Below are 15878 nucleotides of genomic sequence, written 5' to 3' on the forward strand. Positions count from 1 at the left end.
CTTCGATAATAATTGATTCAACAAAACAGTTCCATTTCGAAAAACAATCTTTCATATTTTTCCGAACACCAGTAATGTAACAGTTTTTTATATTGACAAAAACTCCATGTCGACCATTACCTTATGTTTGAATTGTGTCATAACACCATTATTTACAGCAAACATATCGAGAAATGCTTTAAAATCATTTCCCTAATTACAAATTGATGGAATCATCTCGTGAAATGAGCCCGTAAATTGCACAAAATCATCATAATTTTTCATTCACATTCTACATTCACCAGATTCGTATCGTAAGAGTAATCATCATTAGTTAAATATTTCGTGTAGTGACATAAATTGTTCTCAATAGTAAATATTAGTTATCATGAAAATGGGCCGAAGCTTCACTCTAGGTGTATTTATCCAACTACAATTGCTGCTTTTTCACTTTCATTATATATGGGGAGTAGATATAGTACGTAAGTTAAAACCACTTTGTAGTATCGTCTAATGATTTATTCTTGAAACTGATGACTCTCTAGATGTTTTCGACTCGAATATTTATGTGAATTGCTGTAACTATGATTTCTATTAGTATGTAAGTTTTTTAGGAAATTTTCATTGTGATCAAGGTGAAATATGACTTTTTAATCCGTCCCCTTTTTTGTGACCAGCAGAAAATCATGAAATAGAGAGAAAATTGACAAGATGAAAGACCGAAATATTTTTCGAAAGAAATATCACAAGACTCCAAAATTTCATTGATGAATTTACAGTTTCTGATAAAAAGCTTGTTATTTAGCGATACCAAAGCAAACAGCCTGATGAAACCACAAGTTCGAAGAATAAGTGATTTTACCTATTGCTGGTTGCTCGATATGTATTGATGAAAAATAAGAAAGTTTTAGTTTGAAGAAATTCATCTTAGAAAATTTTTAAGGGAGGTGGTATTTGAAAACATTATTTCCTCAAATATTCTCAGCTGAATGCATCAATAAAATAACTTTCAAATCAAATCAATTTCATAACCTGAATAAAGAAAAATTCCAGCAAAAACATTTGTTTGAAATTATATTTAATGAAGACACAAATGAACAGAGTGAGTAAATGACTGAACTTGTATTTAACCCCATAATTTCATTGTTGGAATGTATCGTGCTCTGGCAAGAGACCACAGAACAGGCACCCGACTCATTCGACTCACTTGACATGAATTTAATTCACAATTTTGAGATTTCTGTTTGAATTGAGGAGTCTTATTTTCGTGATGTTATGGGAATCAGTAGCAATTCGTTTTTCATTCGTTCATTTTGCATCTGTTCATTGAGTTTCATTTGATAATCATTCGAGTTGTCTCAATAGCTTTCCCATTAGTTGGTGGGCTATGCTTGAAGAGAGGCAGTGAACAAATCTAAAGAAATGAACTTTAAATGTTCGAGCCCGTCTCGGATATACCTACACAGTAGATTGAATGGACTGACGCCTATCAGAAAACAATTACTCTACTGGCTAATACCACGATCGGCATTGGATTATATCCGTCAGGTGTCAGTGCAGGAATGTTCATAGAAAATTTCCTGCATATGCAATTGGTAATACAACTGAAAGAGTCGACCATCAATTTTGGAACGGTCATACATGCAGACCGGTTTCGGGCTCCTCAGCCACTCGTTAGAGCAATATAGTGACCATCATCGACCTAAAGTCAGTGATATTCCATAATTGAAAATCAAAATTATTTCAGAGTATTTCATTTCTTGTCTTTAATTGAAGCGAAAATTAAAAATGTCACTCCATCTAGTGGATGAGGTACTAAACAACTGCATATCCTCAACTCAACTCAACTAGCCTGAACAAATTGTTCTTTCAAATGATTTGATTTACAGCCAGTTTTCAAGTATGCCCACTGACTATATGTGAAAAGTTTTTTATTTATACGAATGATTGAGCAAATTTCAGATATGGGGTTGGTTACCTCGTTCACACACAGATGTGCGATAGCATACTTGATGTTTTTTGTCCGCTTCAACCTAGTTCGAGAAATTATACTCGGAAGGAATTCGATTTTCAATTATCGGAAATCATCGACTTTATGTTGATGATGAACACTAACTTGCACTTACGAGTGGCCAAACAGCCCGGAAACGGTCTGCAAGTGTGTTTCAATAATTGAATATCTATTGCAGCAATTGTATCGCCATATGCAGAAATAACTTCAGTGAAAAATTCTACACTGACACCTGTCGGATATAATCCAAAGCCATTTGTGGTTTTAGCCAGGGTATTAGTTGTTTGCTGATAGGTGTCAGTTTATTAACCTATAGTGTAGGGAGTTGAGAATGGCCTGAAGAGATTGTTCTTTCAGATGATTTGATTTATAGCCAGTTTTCAAATATGCCTTTGACTATATGTGATGAATTTTATTAGTAATTCTGACTCTGCAATCATTCACAAACCATCTCACATGGATATTCCCATACATATTTTCTCGGCACATTTATATAAGTAGCATTCAATAGGATGCTTTATAGAATTTTGGAATTTAATTCGCAGAGAGTTTTTTCGCTGAACAAATTGCCTTCTACAACAGTAATGACGTGAATATAACTGACTTCATTTTTCTCAACAGAATTCAGAAACAATCTTTGAACAAGGTCTATCCAGCTTCAAGAAGCGATAATGAGCGTCTTAGAATATTGACTTACTTTGCTCGTATACTGAAGAAGTACGATGTGAATGAAACTAAAATTTATTATTTTGACAAATTCACTGACGATACCGAAGACAAAGTCCAGTTTTTAAAGAGAACCGGACAATATGAATCGACTTGTGGTTCTTATCTCTAACTTTATATGTGTGGTCAAACAGAGATATTTTTTTTTATTCTGAATGTTTGTTTTCTACCATATATACCTGTCTTGAGAAAAAACAACATTATGAAGATTTTCGAAGTCCCCAAGAAAATAGAATGAAGCCTCAGGTCGACTGAAGACAAAAGACACACATTATAATAATAATAATAATAAAAATGTTTATTGAATCCTTCAAGATCACAAAATGATATAGGATACGTCACATGGAAAATGAAATACATACATATATGCACAAACACACATTTACATATATATGACACAAAAACACACATATAGAATATTTCACAATGCATATTTCATTATCAACTCTTGTATTATCAGTCCTCATATTGACTCAAATATTCTGCTGTACTGTAAAAGCAACCGTTGATCAAGAACTCTTTCAGTTTGACTTTGAAAATATTAATTTTTTTTTCATTTCTTATATTTACAGAAATATTATTGAAAAATTTCGCACCTGCGAAAGATGGACACTTTTTAAAAAACGGTGTAGTCTTTTTGAAGTCTTATCAAATTACCATGTCCCGTTGGGTACGAATGAATTTCAGAGTTTCGATGGTGATCGTGTGAATATTTCTTCAATACTCGTATGCACTTGTAAATACATGGTACACAAATACATGGTACACACATAATGCCATTTTCAACAAAAGTTTTTTTGCAAGACTCTCGGCACTCTAATTTGAATATTTGTCGTATAACCCTTTTCTGGGACACAAAAATTCTATGGAGCTTGGAGGAGCAACCCCACACAGCGATGAGATGTGACACTATATAAGGGCAAAATAAACATTTAAGAGCTGTTTTCTGTTGAATACCGATCTCAATTGTCTAATAGCATAGTACCCCGAATTGACTTTTTTATTCACTTGAGCTATACTTGACTCCCACGACATGTTGCTATCTATGACCGTACCAAGAAATTTGGTTTTGTCTGATGATGCAACAATCTCTTTTCCTACCCCGACCACAAGTGGTCTAATTTTTTTTATCGTTCTATAGTAAAATTGAATCACCACTATTTTGCTTGAATTCACAACTAATGATTTTTTCTGCACCAGGTTGTGAATTCAAACGACAATACGTTAAGCTTTTCTTGAAGTTCCTCGGAGCTATCAGCATCAATTGCTAAAGTTGTATCATCCGCATATAAGACACTACAATTTGTGCTTATATAATTCGGCATATCATTGATATATAGTAAAAAAATGAGTGGTCCCAAAATAGAGCCATGAGGAACTCCTAGGTCTATGACATACGATTGAGAGTAACAGTTATCAATTTCAACATGTATTTTCCTTTGAGTCAAGTACGACCTGAGCCACTGTAGAAAGATACCTCTGAAACCCATTTCAAAAGCTTTCGATAGGTCAAAGAAAAGAGCACCAACATACTTTCCTTCATCAAGTGAGTCATAAATATACTTGGGCTTTCCATTGACCTACCTGGGCAAAAAACCATGCTGAAATTTAGAAATGATGCCAAACCGATCTAAGAATACTAGAATTTCATTGTAGATACTACTATTTTACACAGTAGTGTAGGTACTGTTACAGGTCTATGGTTCTCAATTATAGTTTGATCACCTTTTTTGAGAACCGGCGTAACCGATCCAATTTTCAGTTTGTCGGGGAAAATTCCTGTTTCCACTGAAATATTTATCACAAATGCCAGAGGTTCACAAATAAAGTTCATAATATGTTTTATGATTTTTGTAGAAATGCAATCGATTCCCACATCATTTGTGTTTTTCAGCCTAGATATTATTTCGCAAATATCTATTGGGTTTACGGGAGTGAAATGAATGTTTTATTTTAGCAGCAGGGGTATATCGCATACCATGCACTCGTGGGAAGGTATACCACCAAAAGATCCATAGGAACCAGGCTGAAGAGACATGAAAGAAACTGCAGAGTAGGACAAACGGACAAGTCAGCTGTGGCGGAACTCGCACTTAGTGAAAGAAACCACACAATTATGTTTGAAAACACGAAATGCATTGCCTCCATCCAGAGATACCATAGCCGGCTGGTACGGAAAGTAATAGAGATCGACCATACAGATACTTTTAACAGAAAAAAGAATCTGTGAAACTCAACCGAATATAGAATCCCATTCTAAGAAGTTCGAGAATAGCAAACAGCATGACGTCAGGTGGAAAGAGGTCGACAATGTTATTGACAATTTACCAAACACCAGACTACCTGAGTCAACATAAACACGCTTTATGCAATTTACCTAATCTCGGCTGATATTAAGTGAAATTATTTTTCAGCCCATTCTGAACTACTGTTCGCTGAATTTTCTTATGATAACATCCTTATGATAATTCAGGTATAACAAGAAAGACCTTTTCTGCTCTGCGAATGGCGAATATTCAGGCTCTCACATTCAGGTTGTGCCCTGAAAAAGTTCTGAACAAATCAATGATCTAAAAGTTAGTAGAACTTGCTGTGGGAACATCAGAAAAATATATAGCGGTTTTGAATTTGGTTGAGGAAGATCGCTGATTGAGCACGAGGAAAGTTGGGGACGAATTCAATATATCATATATTCTCGTTTGGAAATGTCTTCATGTTTTCGTCTAGGCAAAAAGGATTTTTGATTGTATATTTCTTTATTCTCGTTCAAGTAGAAAGCCAAAAACACTTTTCTCCCAACAAATTAATTTCTCCTCAAAAAATGAACCGCTTTCGATTTCTCCATGTTATTTTGTTATATACTTTTATTCAAATGATTGAGGTTCTAGTATTTCGCGACAATCAATTACGGGCGATTTTTTGTCAGAGATTTCTTCAAAAAGTGAATGAAAATACATCATTCGATACTGGAATGATACTGAGCCTCCCACAATTATCCCTTCTGAGCTGAAGAAAATTATCATTAACTCTTGTAATTCCGTCATCAGGAGTAGTTGTCCGGAATAAGCCACGAATCTCTAATTAGATATGATTTTTTTGTGATTCGTTGAACGGATAAAATTGAGGGCAGTTTTTCGAAGATGATTCGTCAACATTATCAGTTCAGTAAGACAGAACAAGTGGATATTCCAACCAGGACCACAGCCAGACTTCAATAGTTCCGATCTATTTGTACAGCCATCTTGGACCATTTAGTCACATCCCACTGAAGAACAGTTGGGAAATGATATCGTGAAACTATCAAAAATGGCTACGTTAGTACATGAGAGCAAAGCAGAGGCATTCATATTTGAAGACGGTTGACTTTTCAACATTTAATGCAACAGATTTTTTCGCATTCCATATACTTTTATTTCAACATTCCAAAAGGAATTCAGATTTTCCGATTATATAACTGTATTGAAATGTATACAAATTATTGTTGAGAAATACATAAAATTGTTTTTTTTTTCCTTCTGATGCAATGATTTTATTTTTTCATCAAAAGCTATATCAGAATTGCTATGAAGTAGTGGGGATTTCAACCGTTGTATGATTCATAATCACTTTGAATCCATCGCGAAAATTATTTTGTTAATTCAGTAACCGATGATTCAGATATGTTTCATGTAGTTTAAAAAAAATAAAACCAAAGTTCATTGAATATTAGCATGTATTTAGGAAACATCCTGTACTATACATCCTGTAGTTTAGAAACAATTTTCAGAGTGGTATGCAAAAATGGCTCAGGGAAATTTTCACCTTAGGTACTTCAGGCCTGAGCCTGAGAGCAGAAGGAATCCACCGAATGCGCCAACGACCGGAAGGAGTGAAGACCTGAACAACCTGATGAATCAACTAACGACTCAGCAGAAGAAAATTGCGCAAGCGATATTAGTTGCATTAGTACAGAAACCCGGAAGACATTAATGGATTAACGGATTACATAACAATCGTATCGTGAAATATCAATGGCACGGCGCCACAGAACGAAAGGACAAGCTCATGGAACTGCTATCATGGTTGAACATAGACGTTGTGGCAAGCCAGGAGATAAGGCTCAGGATTACCAAAATTTCCGCATTCCAGACTACAATACTTACAGGAACAACAGGCCAGTGGTTCGTAGAGTCGCGGGTGGCACGGCCCTCCTTGTAAGGACAGATCTAGCGCAACACGAAGACAGAAAACCTGAACGCCAGCTCGGCGAGGTAGTCGCCATCAGAGTACGCCACTGACTTGTTGTTTCATAGTGTTTCATATTTTTAGATTCATCAACTGAAAATACAATGTTTTCGTCTTTGTGTTTCCTCAATATCTAGCTTTGTTTTCGAGAAAAAAATATTAAGCCACTTTGCTACTCATGAACATTTACTTTGAAGACCAGCTGACAGTGATAGTGTCATAATATCAGTGAAAGTCAGAGTTGTCAATTAGCAGTGGTTCCATCATGAATTATTTTACTGACGCTGAAAGGGCTGACATGCACTTTATTTGTGGATTAGCAAATGAAAATGCGGAAAAAGCGCGGAGAATTTACTAGGGCAGATATCGTAACAGAGTAGTTTCAGGTGCTAAAACATTTGGAACGCTACATGCAAAATTATGTGAGTTTTTATGGAGATGCAGATGGTGGAAGACTATAAACTTTAACAAAGCTTGAACTAGAAGAAGCTATACTTGATACGATAGAAGAAGATCCTTCAAGGATCATCAGTAAGATCAACAGGTGAATTCTATACGGGCTTTTTGCGAGATCATATACCCATTCTGTCAGAGGAAGTGCCGGTACTTATGAGAGACAACATTTGGTTAATGCACGACGAGGCTATAGCTCATTTCATTGTCTTGCTCATTAGCATCACGACATTTCCTACCCCAATCGCTGGATTGGACATTAAAATTGCATGGCCAGCTCGCAATCCTGATATGGATCCTTCAGATTCTCATTCAGATGTGAATGACTTGAGGAATCGAATAATTAACAATTGCAATGTCATAAGGGACACTTCAGATATTTTTGAAAGTGTCAGACAAGCAATGACAAATCAATTGCAGTCGTATATTCTATCAGAAGGTGGACATTTTGCTCATTCACTATAAAGTCGAAATTGTTTATTATTTACTTTTGGTTTTTATTTTATGTTGTCTATGGATAAGTGATTTTTTTCTCGAATACGAAGCTTCATATGGAAAAAACACACGTGACGAAAAAGTTGTATTTTTAGTTGCTTAATCTGGAAAGTGAAAAACTATAAGAAAATCAGTAGTTGCTTGTTTCTTAATCTTGCTGGCTGTGGTGTCCATTGGACCTATCAATTTCAATCTCGTTCGGGTTGAATAAATGTGTTAAATAACCTTGGCAATCCAATCGGTGTAAGTATATTTATGATATTTTATAAACACCGTTCTACTTAAACTTCAACGCCCCATATCTCAGAAACTAAGCCACTTCGGACATATAAAACACCCTGTATTTTATTATCATTCGTCGGTTTCAAAGAAATGGATGATTGATTTTCTTGATTCATTCAACTCGCTAGGGCTATTGACATCAATCATACATTACCGTTGACTAATATACAAAATATAAACTTGAGCCCTTCTCACCACCACCGGTTTCGAGGAGTGGTGTTTATTTTACATACCCCATTATGAATTTATCATGGAATGTTCCGAACTCCTGAACTTTAACGAGGAAAGCTTCGATATTTTATCGGGGTGTTAAAGCAGATTGTAACTTGGTTCATTTATCCCAGATTCAGTACTGAAACTTTCAAATCTTTCATTTTTAATCGGATCGAAGATTGTCTGATATGCTGAATTCCCCATTTTATCCCATAGTGGATGGAAAGGTGTGATTATCATTCAGAGTGCTGGTGAATTTTATCTCGTTTCTATGAAATTAATCGAATACGCAGGTTCATCAAAACAGGAATCTGATTCACTAAATTTGGTAAATTGTCAATTTGCGTAGCACGACTGCTTGGTGTGGATGATGGGTGATATGACTGAACAATCTAATGAGTGATTGATTTTCATCTCTACTTATCGCTGCAAACTGCAAAGTAAAAAACCGAAACTCTGAAAACGAAGTAGTGTCCACATTGATCGACTCGAGAAGATACAAATATATTTATGTGATAAATATTTCAACCAGGATTGAATACATTCAGCTCTCTCAACATTTATAATTGTGAGAATTTGTTGAATAACAGCAACTATATTTTCCAGACCAATATCTTGACCGATATTGCATACGATTCTGCATACATTTATCACAGTGCAAACAATAAAACAATAAATATCAACTAATGGATATATCAGACGATAATGCTCTCTTAGTATGTAGTGAAAACAATAAACAATGGAATTTAAACTGATCTCCGAAAAAGGGAAAATTTATTATAATTTTCAGAAACGGAAATGATTTGTTTATTCTAAACGATATGATCTGTAGGTTTAACATTTGTTTGAAAATGTTCGACAATGTTTCGTGGTGCATTTCATCAGTTCGGATTTCCATTGTCTAATCTAATATATAGGGTGTAACATAAGTATGTTAAAATTTTCAAATGACGTATACCTGAGACAATTTAAAGAAAAAAAGTCTATATGAACTTGTGTCCGAGAATGCTTCGTTTCGGAGATACGGGGTGTTGAAATTGAATTTTTTTGTTCACTTTTTGAAAATAACTTTTGCAGAAAATAAGTTATCTACATGAAATTCAGTACCCGGGGATTTTTTGACGTGGGAAATCATAATTTCGTATTAATTTTCATAAAACATCTAGCGTACGCTGTCATTATTTATTTCAAATTGTTCTAACTTTTTTGACAGTAAACTTTTGGTACTTTTCATGAAAAAACCTAAATTCCAAACCTTTCCCAAGTAAAAAAGGTACACATCAACAATGCTGGAGGTTATCGTTTTCGAAATATTCACAATTTTCTATATCGATGCATATTACTTTACTTTGATTTCAATAATTTTTGTCACTGTCCGCTTGCAAATTGAGTCAATTGAATCGAGTAGGCTATGAAAGTTTATTCATAAAAACAAAAGTTCGCTGTCACATTTTCAACCATTCATTGACAAAATCACAGTTCGGAGTTCATAAAGTGATTTTTTGGTACCTTGCCCGACTTTACGAATGCTAAAATGGCTGATATGGTTTTTGCATACGGCTTGGCTGACGGAAATTCAAGCGAGGCCAGACGCATCTATCAGGAAAGGTATCCCCAACGCGTGACTCCTTGTGCAGCGACATTTGCGAATCTTATCCGGCGACTTTCCGAACCTGAAAGTTTTGAAACAAAATCTGCAGTAGGACGGCCTTGGACTAAAAGAACTGTAGAATTGGAGGAAGCGGTTCTCGAAGAAATGTGTGAACAACCAGAGACAAGTACAAGAAAAATTAGTCAAACTTTAAATGTGACTCACATGACAGTTTACAGAATTTTATCCTTATCATATTCAGCGTGTCCAGACACTTACGCTACGTGATTTCCAACCACGTATCGAATTTGCTCAATGGCTTTGAAGAAAAGTCTATAACATCCGCAAATTCTATCGAAAAAACTTCCATAACAACCACATCTGGGCGGAAGATAACCCACATGCAATAACGCAAACTCATTTCCAAGACAGATTCTCTTTCAATGTATGGGTAGGCATAATTGGAGATTATTTAATTGCGCCCTATTTTCTCCCCTTACGTTTGAATGGAGATGCTTACCTACATTTTATGGAACACAAGCTTCCCCAACTTATGGAAGATGATCCCATTGGTCTCCGAAATCACTTTTGGCTTATGCACGATGAAGCTCCTGCTCATTTTAGCGTGATAGCAAGAAATTTTTTAGACGTAGCATGTCCCCAACGATGGTTAGGAAGAGACGACACTGAGCAGTGGCCCCCGAGGTCACCGGACCTCAATCCCGTCGATTTTTTTGTGGACACCTACAATCACTAGTTTATGCATCATAGCTTTTTGCGAAACGATAAGAAACACTCCGGGCATTTTTCAACAGGTGCGGAATCCTTTGATGAGGAGAGCAGAAGCTTGTATCACTGTTGGGGGTCGTCACTTTGAATAGTTGTTGTAATAGTTGTTTCGTTCAATTTTTATATGTTTATTTTCCTAATAAATAACATAGTACTTCTCCGTATTGTTTTTTACAAACTACGAAATGTAGCACTTTCTAATTGAATAATTAAACCTGACAATTTTTTAAAATTTGGATTGAATAAGCAGTTCGATAATGCTCGGTTTAGAAGAAGTCTGTACGGTTATAACGCGTATAAAGTTTGATGAAAATAACTAAAATTGCAAAAAACTTATGACAAAAACCTACCATGTTTTGAAAAATTTCAACAATCTGTATTTCTAAAACGAGTCATTCTTCGTTAAACATTTTATAGGAAAATGTTGTTCATTTTGACGAGATACTTAGTTTTTGTAATGTTCTCAGCAACTCCACTTAGCGCCCTAGGAGCTAAGTAATATGCATCGATATACAGGTGTGGACAGGTTTTGCAAGGTCTACCTGGACGACATCATAGTATACTCGCACGACCTGCAGGAACATTGTGGCCATTTGCAACTAATCCTAGAGAGACTCCGGCTCCATGGGCTCTGGTTGTCCCCATCCAAATGCCATTTTGGATGGCAGGTGCAGGTGTAGGTGTTAAGCAGGTGCGCGCCTTTCTGGGCACAGCAGGATGGCTTAGAGAGTATATCCCGAATTTTGCAGAGATGGCTGCACCATTAACTGACCTTATAGACGAAAAGAGAAAGTTTTCCTGGAGTAAGGAAGCGCAGGAAAGTTTTCAAAACATCAAAGAAGCTGTCTCATAGCCCTTAGAATTGGCACGTCCAAACCCCGACTTTCCGTATGGCCTTCAGACTGACGCCAGTCATATTGGCATAGGCACAGTGCTTTTCCAGATGGATCCCCAAGGTACCAGGAGAATTATTGCCTATAGTAGCGCCAAGTTAAACGCCACTGAAAGAAAATACCACATTAACGAGACGGAATGCCTCGCGGTGGTGTGGGCGATAAAAAAATATAAGCACTATCTCCAAGACGGAAAGTTTACCCTGTTCACCGATAACTCAGCTTTGCTATGGCTGGATAAAATGAAAGACGAGAAGGCCAAGCTGACGCGTTGGTCTTTGCTTCTTCAAGAATATGACTTTAAGGTAGAGCATATCCCGGGTAAGAGAGTTCAGTTACCTGATTTCTTATCTCGAAATCCGAATCAGACACAAACCAATATGGACCTCGACACGGACGTGGAGAGAATGTTCTTTCCCCACAGAGAACCTGAGACACACAGCGAAATTGAGGATGAAATCTTGCTCCAGCTCGCAGACGAGCTGAGTGAGCTGTTCAATGTGTGTGACTAAGTTTGTGTAGTAGCCAGTGACCCCGAGTCGTTGAACCAGATGCAGACTTGGTTCGAGGAGGTCGCTGAACTACAACGCACAAGTGATAGTGTGAGGCAGTTTAGGATTCGGATAGAGAGGGCCCGAGCGAACCCCGATCCAACAGAATATGAACAGAGGATCCTACATGATTTCCGGATGGAAAACGATTTATTATATTATATAGGACCTAACCAGGATGCCAAGAGACTATTAGTCCCCAGGCGCTGCTGGGACAAACTAATAAAGCGCTATCATGACCAAGCCAGACCGTCCCTGGCAGATGGTGTCGGTCGATGTCCTTGGCCCTTATAAACCTACGGAAAAGGGTAATAGATATATAATGATGGCTACGGATTGTTTTAGCAAGTGGGTGGAATTCCGCACGGCGGAATCTGTCCAGTCTGCTACAGTGGTAGAGTTTCTTGCGCAAGAAGTATGCTATCGTTGGGTATTTCCGGAGACGCATATAACAGACAGTGCCGCGATGTTCCTAGGCAGAAACTGGGAGCAGTTTTGCCAAAAGCATGAAATTATTATGCGAACAAGCCCGAGATACCATCAGCAGGCAAACCCTGTGAAAAGGCGAGTCCAAGAGTTGAAAAAGATGTTGCGGGCTGCCTTGATAGGCAGAGACGAGTCGCACTGGGAGCGATGCCTCCCAGAAATCATCTTCAATTTGCGAACCCGAACTAACGCGGCGTCTAATGTTACTCCTTGCCAACTCTTGCTGGGTTATGAATTACCTCGGCCTGGCGATTGGGACACCCCTCTACAAAGGAAGCGAAGGCCTTTGAACGAGAACCGTGCCCAACGCATAGAGGAAGCCCAGCAGAGCTCCCGTGCATATCGGGGTAAGCGATTTCCTGACAAGGATAAGGTGCCCAACGTTACGTTCGCACCAGACCAGTGGGTGTTGTGCAGAAACTACGATCGCAAAGCTCGCAAGAATTTTGGCCCAACCTGGACTACCCCTTGTCAAGTCCGAAGGCAACTCGGCCCCAGCACTTACATCGTAAACAAAGGTGGTATAGATCGGGTCATCCACGTGGACGACTTGAGACCCGCTCCATCTCCACGTGAAGGTCAAGAGCATCTTGACCCGCGTTCTGTAAATAATGAAGAATTAGCTTAGAATTAAGTTAGATAAGATCTCTCATGTAGTTATGTGGTTGCCAGTAGAGCCTGAAAGGAGAGACAGGCAGGGAAACTGAGCAACGTATTCTGTATCGTTTAGTTAAGTATTAGATAAGGGGGTTGAAATATTGTAACTTTAGCAAGTAAGGACCTATTGTGAAAACTGTTGAGATTTTGTTGATTTTTACCCTAATAAAGAACACTTCTCGGTCTCTAATCAAAGAAATTGCAAGCGACGAAATCCATGTTTTTCTCATGGACCACTATATGTTGTATGTTCACGTGTAGGGAAACCGTCGAATCAATTTGTGTTAACTAAAGACAGGTTAACCGAAAATATTGTGCACCGATTAGTGCTAAATTAAATTGAAATCAAAAGTATTTATAATTCAAAATAATAAATATTATTGTTAAAGATTCAAGACTTTCTGCCCTACCTACCTCATTTATAAGTTTGAGTGTCACATGTTATTTACTGACAACTTTGTAATATACTCATTTGTCACAAAATTGAATGAAAATAATAATACATATCGAAATCAATTCTTTTGTATTGATTTTTGCTCAATTTCAACTGTATGAGAATTTCAATCAATCGTGTTCAAAGATAATGGTACTTTTCTGATACTGGTATTTTTCATTTGACTTCATCACAATTGAAAGAAAATTCGGATAATTCGAGAAATGAAATAAAATATGTCAATGATTGTAAAATATTTCACCCTTTTGAGCTATGTTATTTGCCGTCTTTGGTTTCAAACTTGTGATAAAATTTCTTAGGCGTTTTCCATTTGATTGTTACTATAATACTAAATCTGAACTCATTTTGGAATTATCACTGATACACAAACTTGCATAAGTAGTCACGAATATAAATAGGAATTGAAACTGAATAAACATGAGAAATTTCAAGATTCATTTAATCCTCAGAGTGAACGAAAAAAATTAAATCATTGTTATTTGCGAAATTTGTTTATTGCGAAAATAGTTTTACGAAAACGCATCAAGTGTTTCGCTGTACAATAGGATAGGAAGAAAAAATGTTATATAATATATACCTTTTCATCGGTGGGGGAAGCGGCTATAAATTTTCAAATATGTAAAAAAATACTGTTTCATGGACATACTCGAGCGCGTCAGATATTGATAGCATCAATGTCACACGTATTTTCAATAATGTTGGTATGTTAATCTGATCGTTCGCATGATGTGGGTGGTTGTACGTAAGGGTTAAAAGTGAAAAGAAAAAAAAAATATTCGAGCGCGTCGGATTTTCTAAGGGGGTGTTAAGTGTAACAAAAAAAGCTCTCATTCAATGATCTGACGATTTCGATCTGACGCAAACTCGCTGCCATTATTATAATGTGCAAAAAACATTCGTCATTTTGAAATACTCAAGCGCGTCAGATTAAGATATATATGGTTCATCTTTATGTTTTAGACGTGCTGCTTCATAATCTGACTATTATCTAGAGGGATTCGCTTAATCTGATAAAAACAATATTGTTTTTAATTTTTTTTAATTCATTGAACTTAATCAGTTGGAAAGCTCAGGAAATAGCATGCAAATGAATGAGTGTATGCTTTTTAAGTAGAATACTTGTATTTATGAGAAAATAATTTTAGAAAATGCTCAAAAAAATTTAATTTCTTATAATCAATTGATTAATTAATGAAGAAAAGAGAAATGAAACTTTCTACGTTTTTTACCAATTTCATTTGTAACTAACGTTACTGCAGATTCGTCCTATGAGGACAACTTCAAACTTATATATTGTATAAGTTTGAAAATGTCCTTATATATTGTATAAGTTTGAAAATGTCCTTATAGGACGAAACTGCAGTAACGTTAGTTACAACTAAAAGTGGTGAAAAACATAGAAAGTTTAATTTCTCTTTTCTTCATTATGATTTCCCACCACATAGTAACGGCTACATCCATCAATTAATTGATTAATTGATCATCATCTTTATCTTCATCACGAACGAATCTCTGTGATCAGATGTGATGGCGTCATGGCAACAGAATTCAGAGTGGGGACGGAGTGAGACAGCAATATATAGAGAAAAAGTGAATAGAGAATAGAGGAATAGAAACTCGAAGAGGGAAATATAGGTATCACAGAGCTGCACGCATTAAACTTTATCGACGAATTTTTGTTATTTCGGCTTGCGGAAATCGTCAAATCATATATTTTCCATTATCCTTGAAATATTTCCTTCACATTAAAAAAAAAATTAGCTGCGCTCGAGAATGTCGAAATGACGTTATTTTTTTACAACTTTGCTGCCCTCCCCTATCTTTACGTCACTCTCAAATTGCCAGATTACTGGAATATACACTTTTTAGCAAGTAATCAACTCGCCCTACCTTAATCCGACGCTCTCGAGAATTTCTGGTGATCAGTTGTTTTTTACTAATCTGATCCTTTATCCCCCACAGACGGCCTTATATATGGGGCTCATATTTGGTGGAGGTACTCAACTGGGTATAAGGTATCCCCCTGTATATTAATCTGCCACGCTTCAGTAGATCCCAAAATCCCTGCTTGGGC

At 36.7% G+C, this 15878-nt stretch overlaps 1 protein-coding gene across 1 annotated transcript in view; it reads left to right on the forward strand.

The window, feature by feature from the left end:
* Positions 1-360: 360 nt before the first annotated feature.
* Positions 361-15878, forward strand: part of LOC111512138 (uncharacterized) — a 38092-nt gene continuing 22574 nt past the window's right edge. Inside the window, exon 1 of the mRNA XM_074182438.1 lies at positions 361-457. Coding sequence (XP_074038539.1) covers positions 368-457 — 90 coding nt within the window. The 5' untranslated portion in view covers positions 361-367. The remainder of the gene's footprint in view (positions 458-15878) is intronic.

Source organism: Leptinotarsa decemlineata, unplaced genomic scaffold, assembly GCF_025532065.1.
Source record: "Leptinotarsa decemlineata unplaced genomic scaffold, Ldec_3_MD MMD2_tig00026328_RagTag_RagTag, whole genome shotgun sequence".
NCBI lineage: Eukaryota > Metazoa > Arthropoda > Insecta > Coleoptera > Chrysomelidae > Leptinotarsa > Leptinotarsa decemlineata.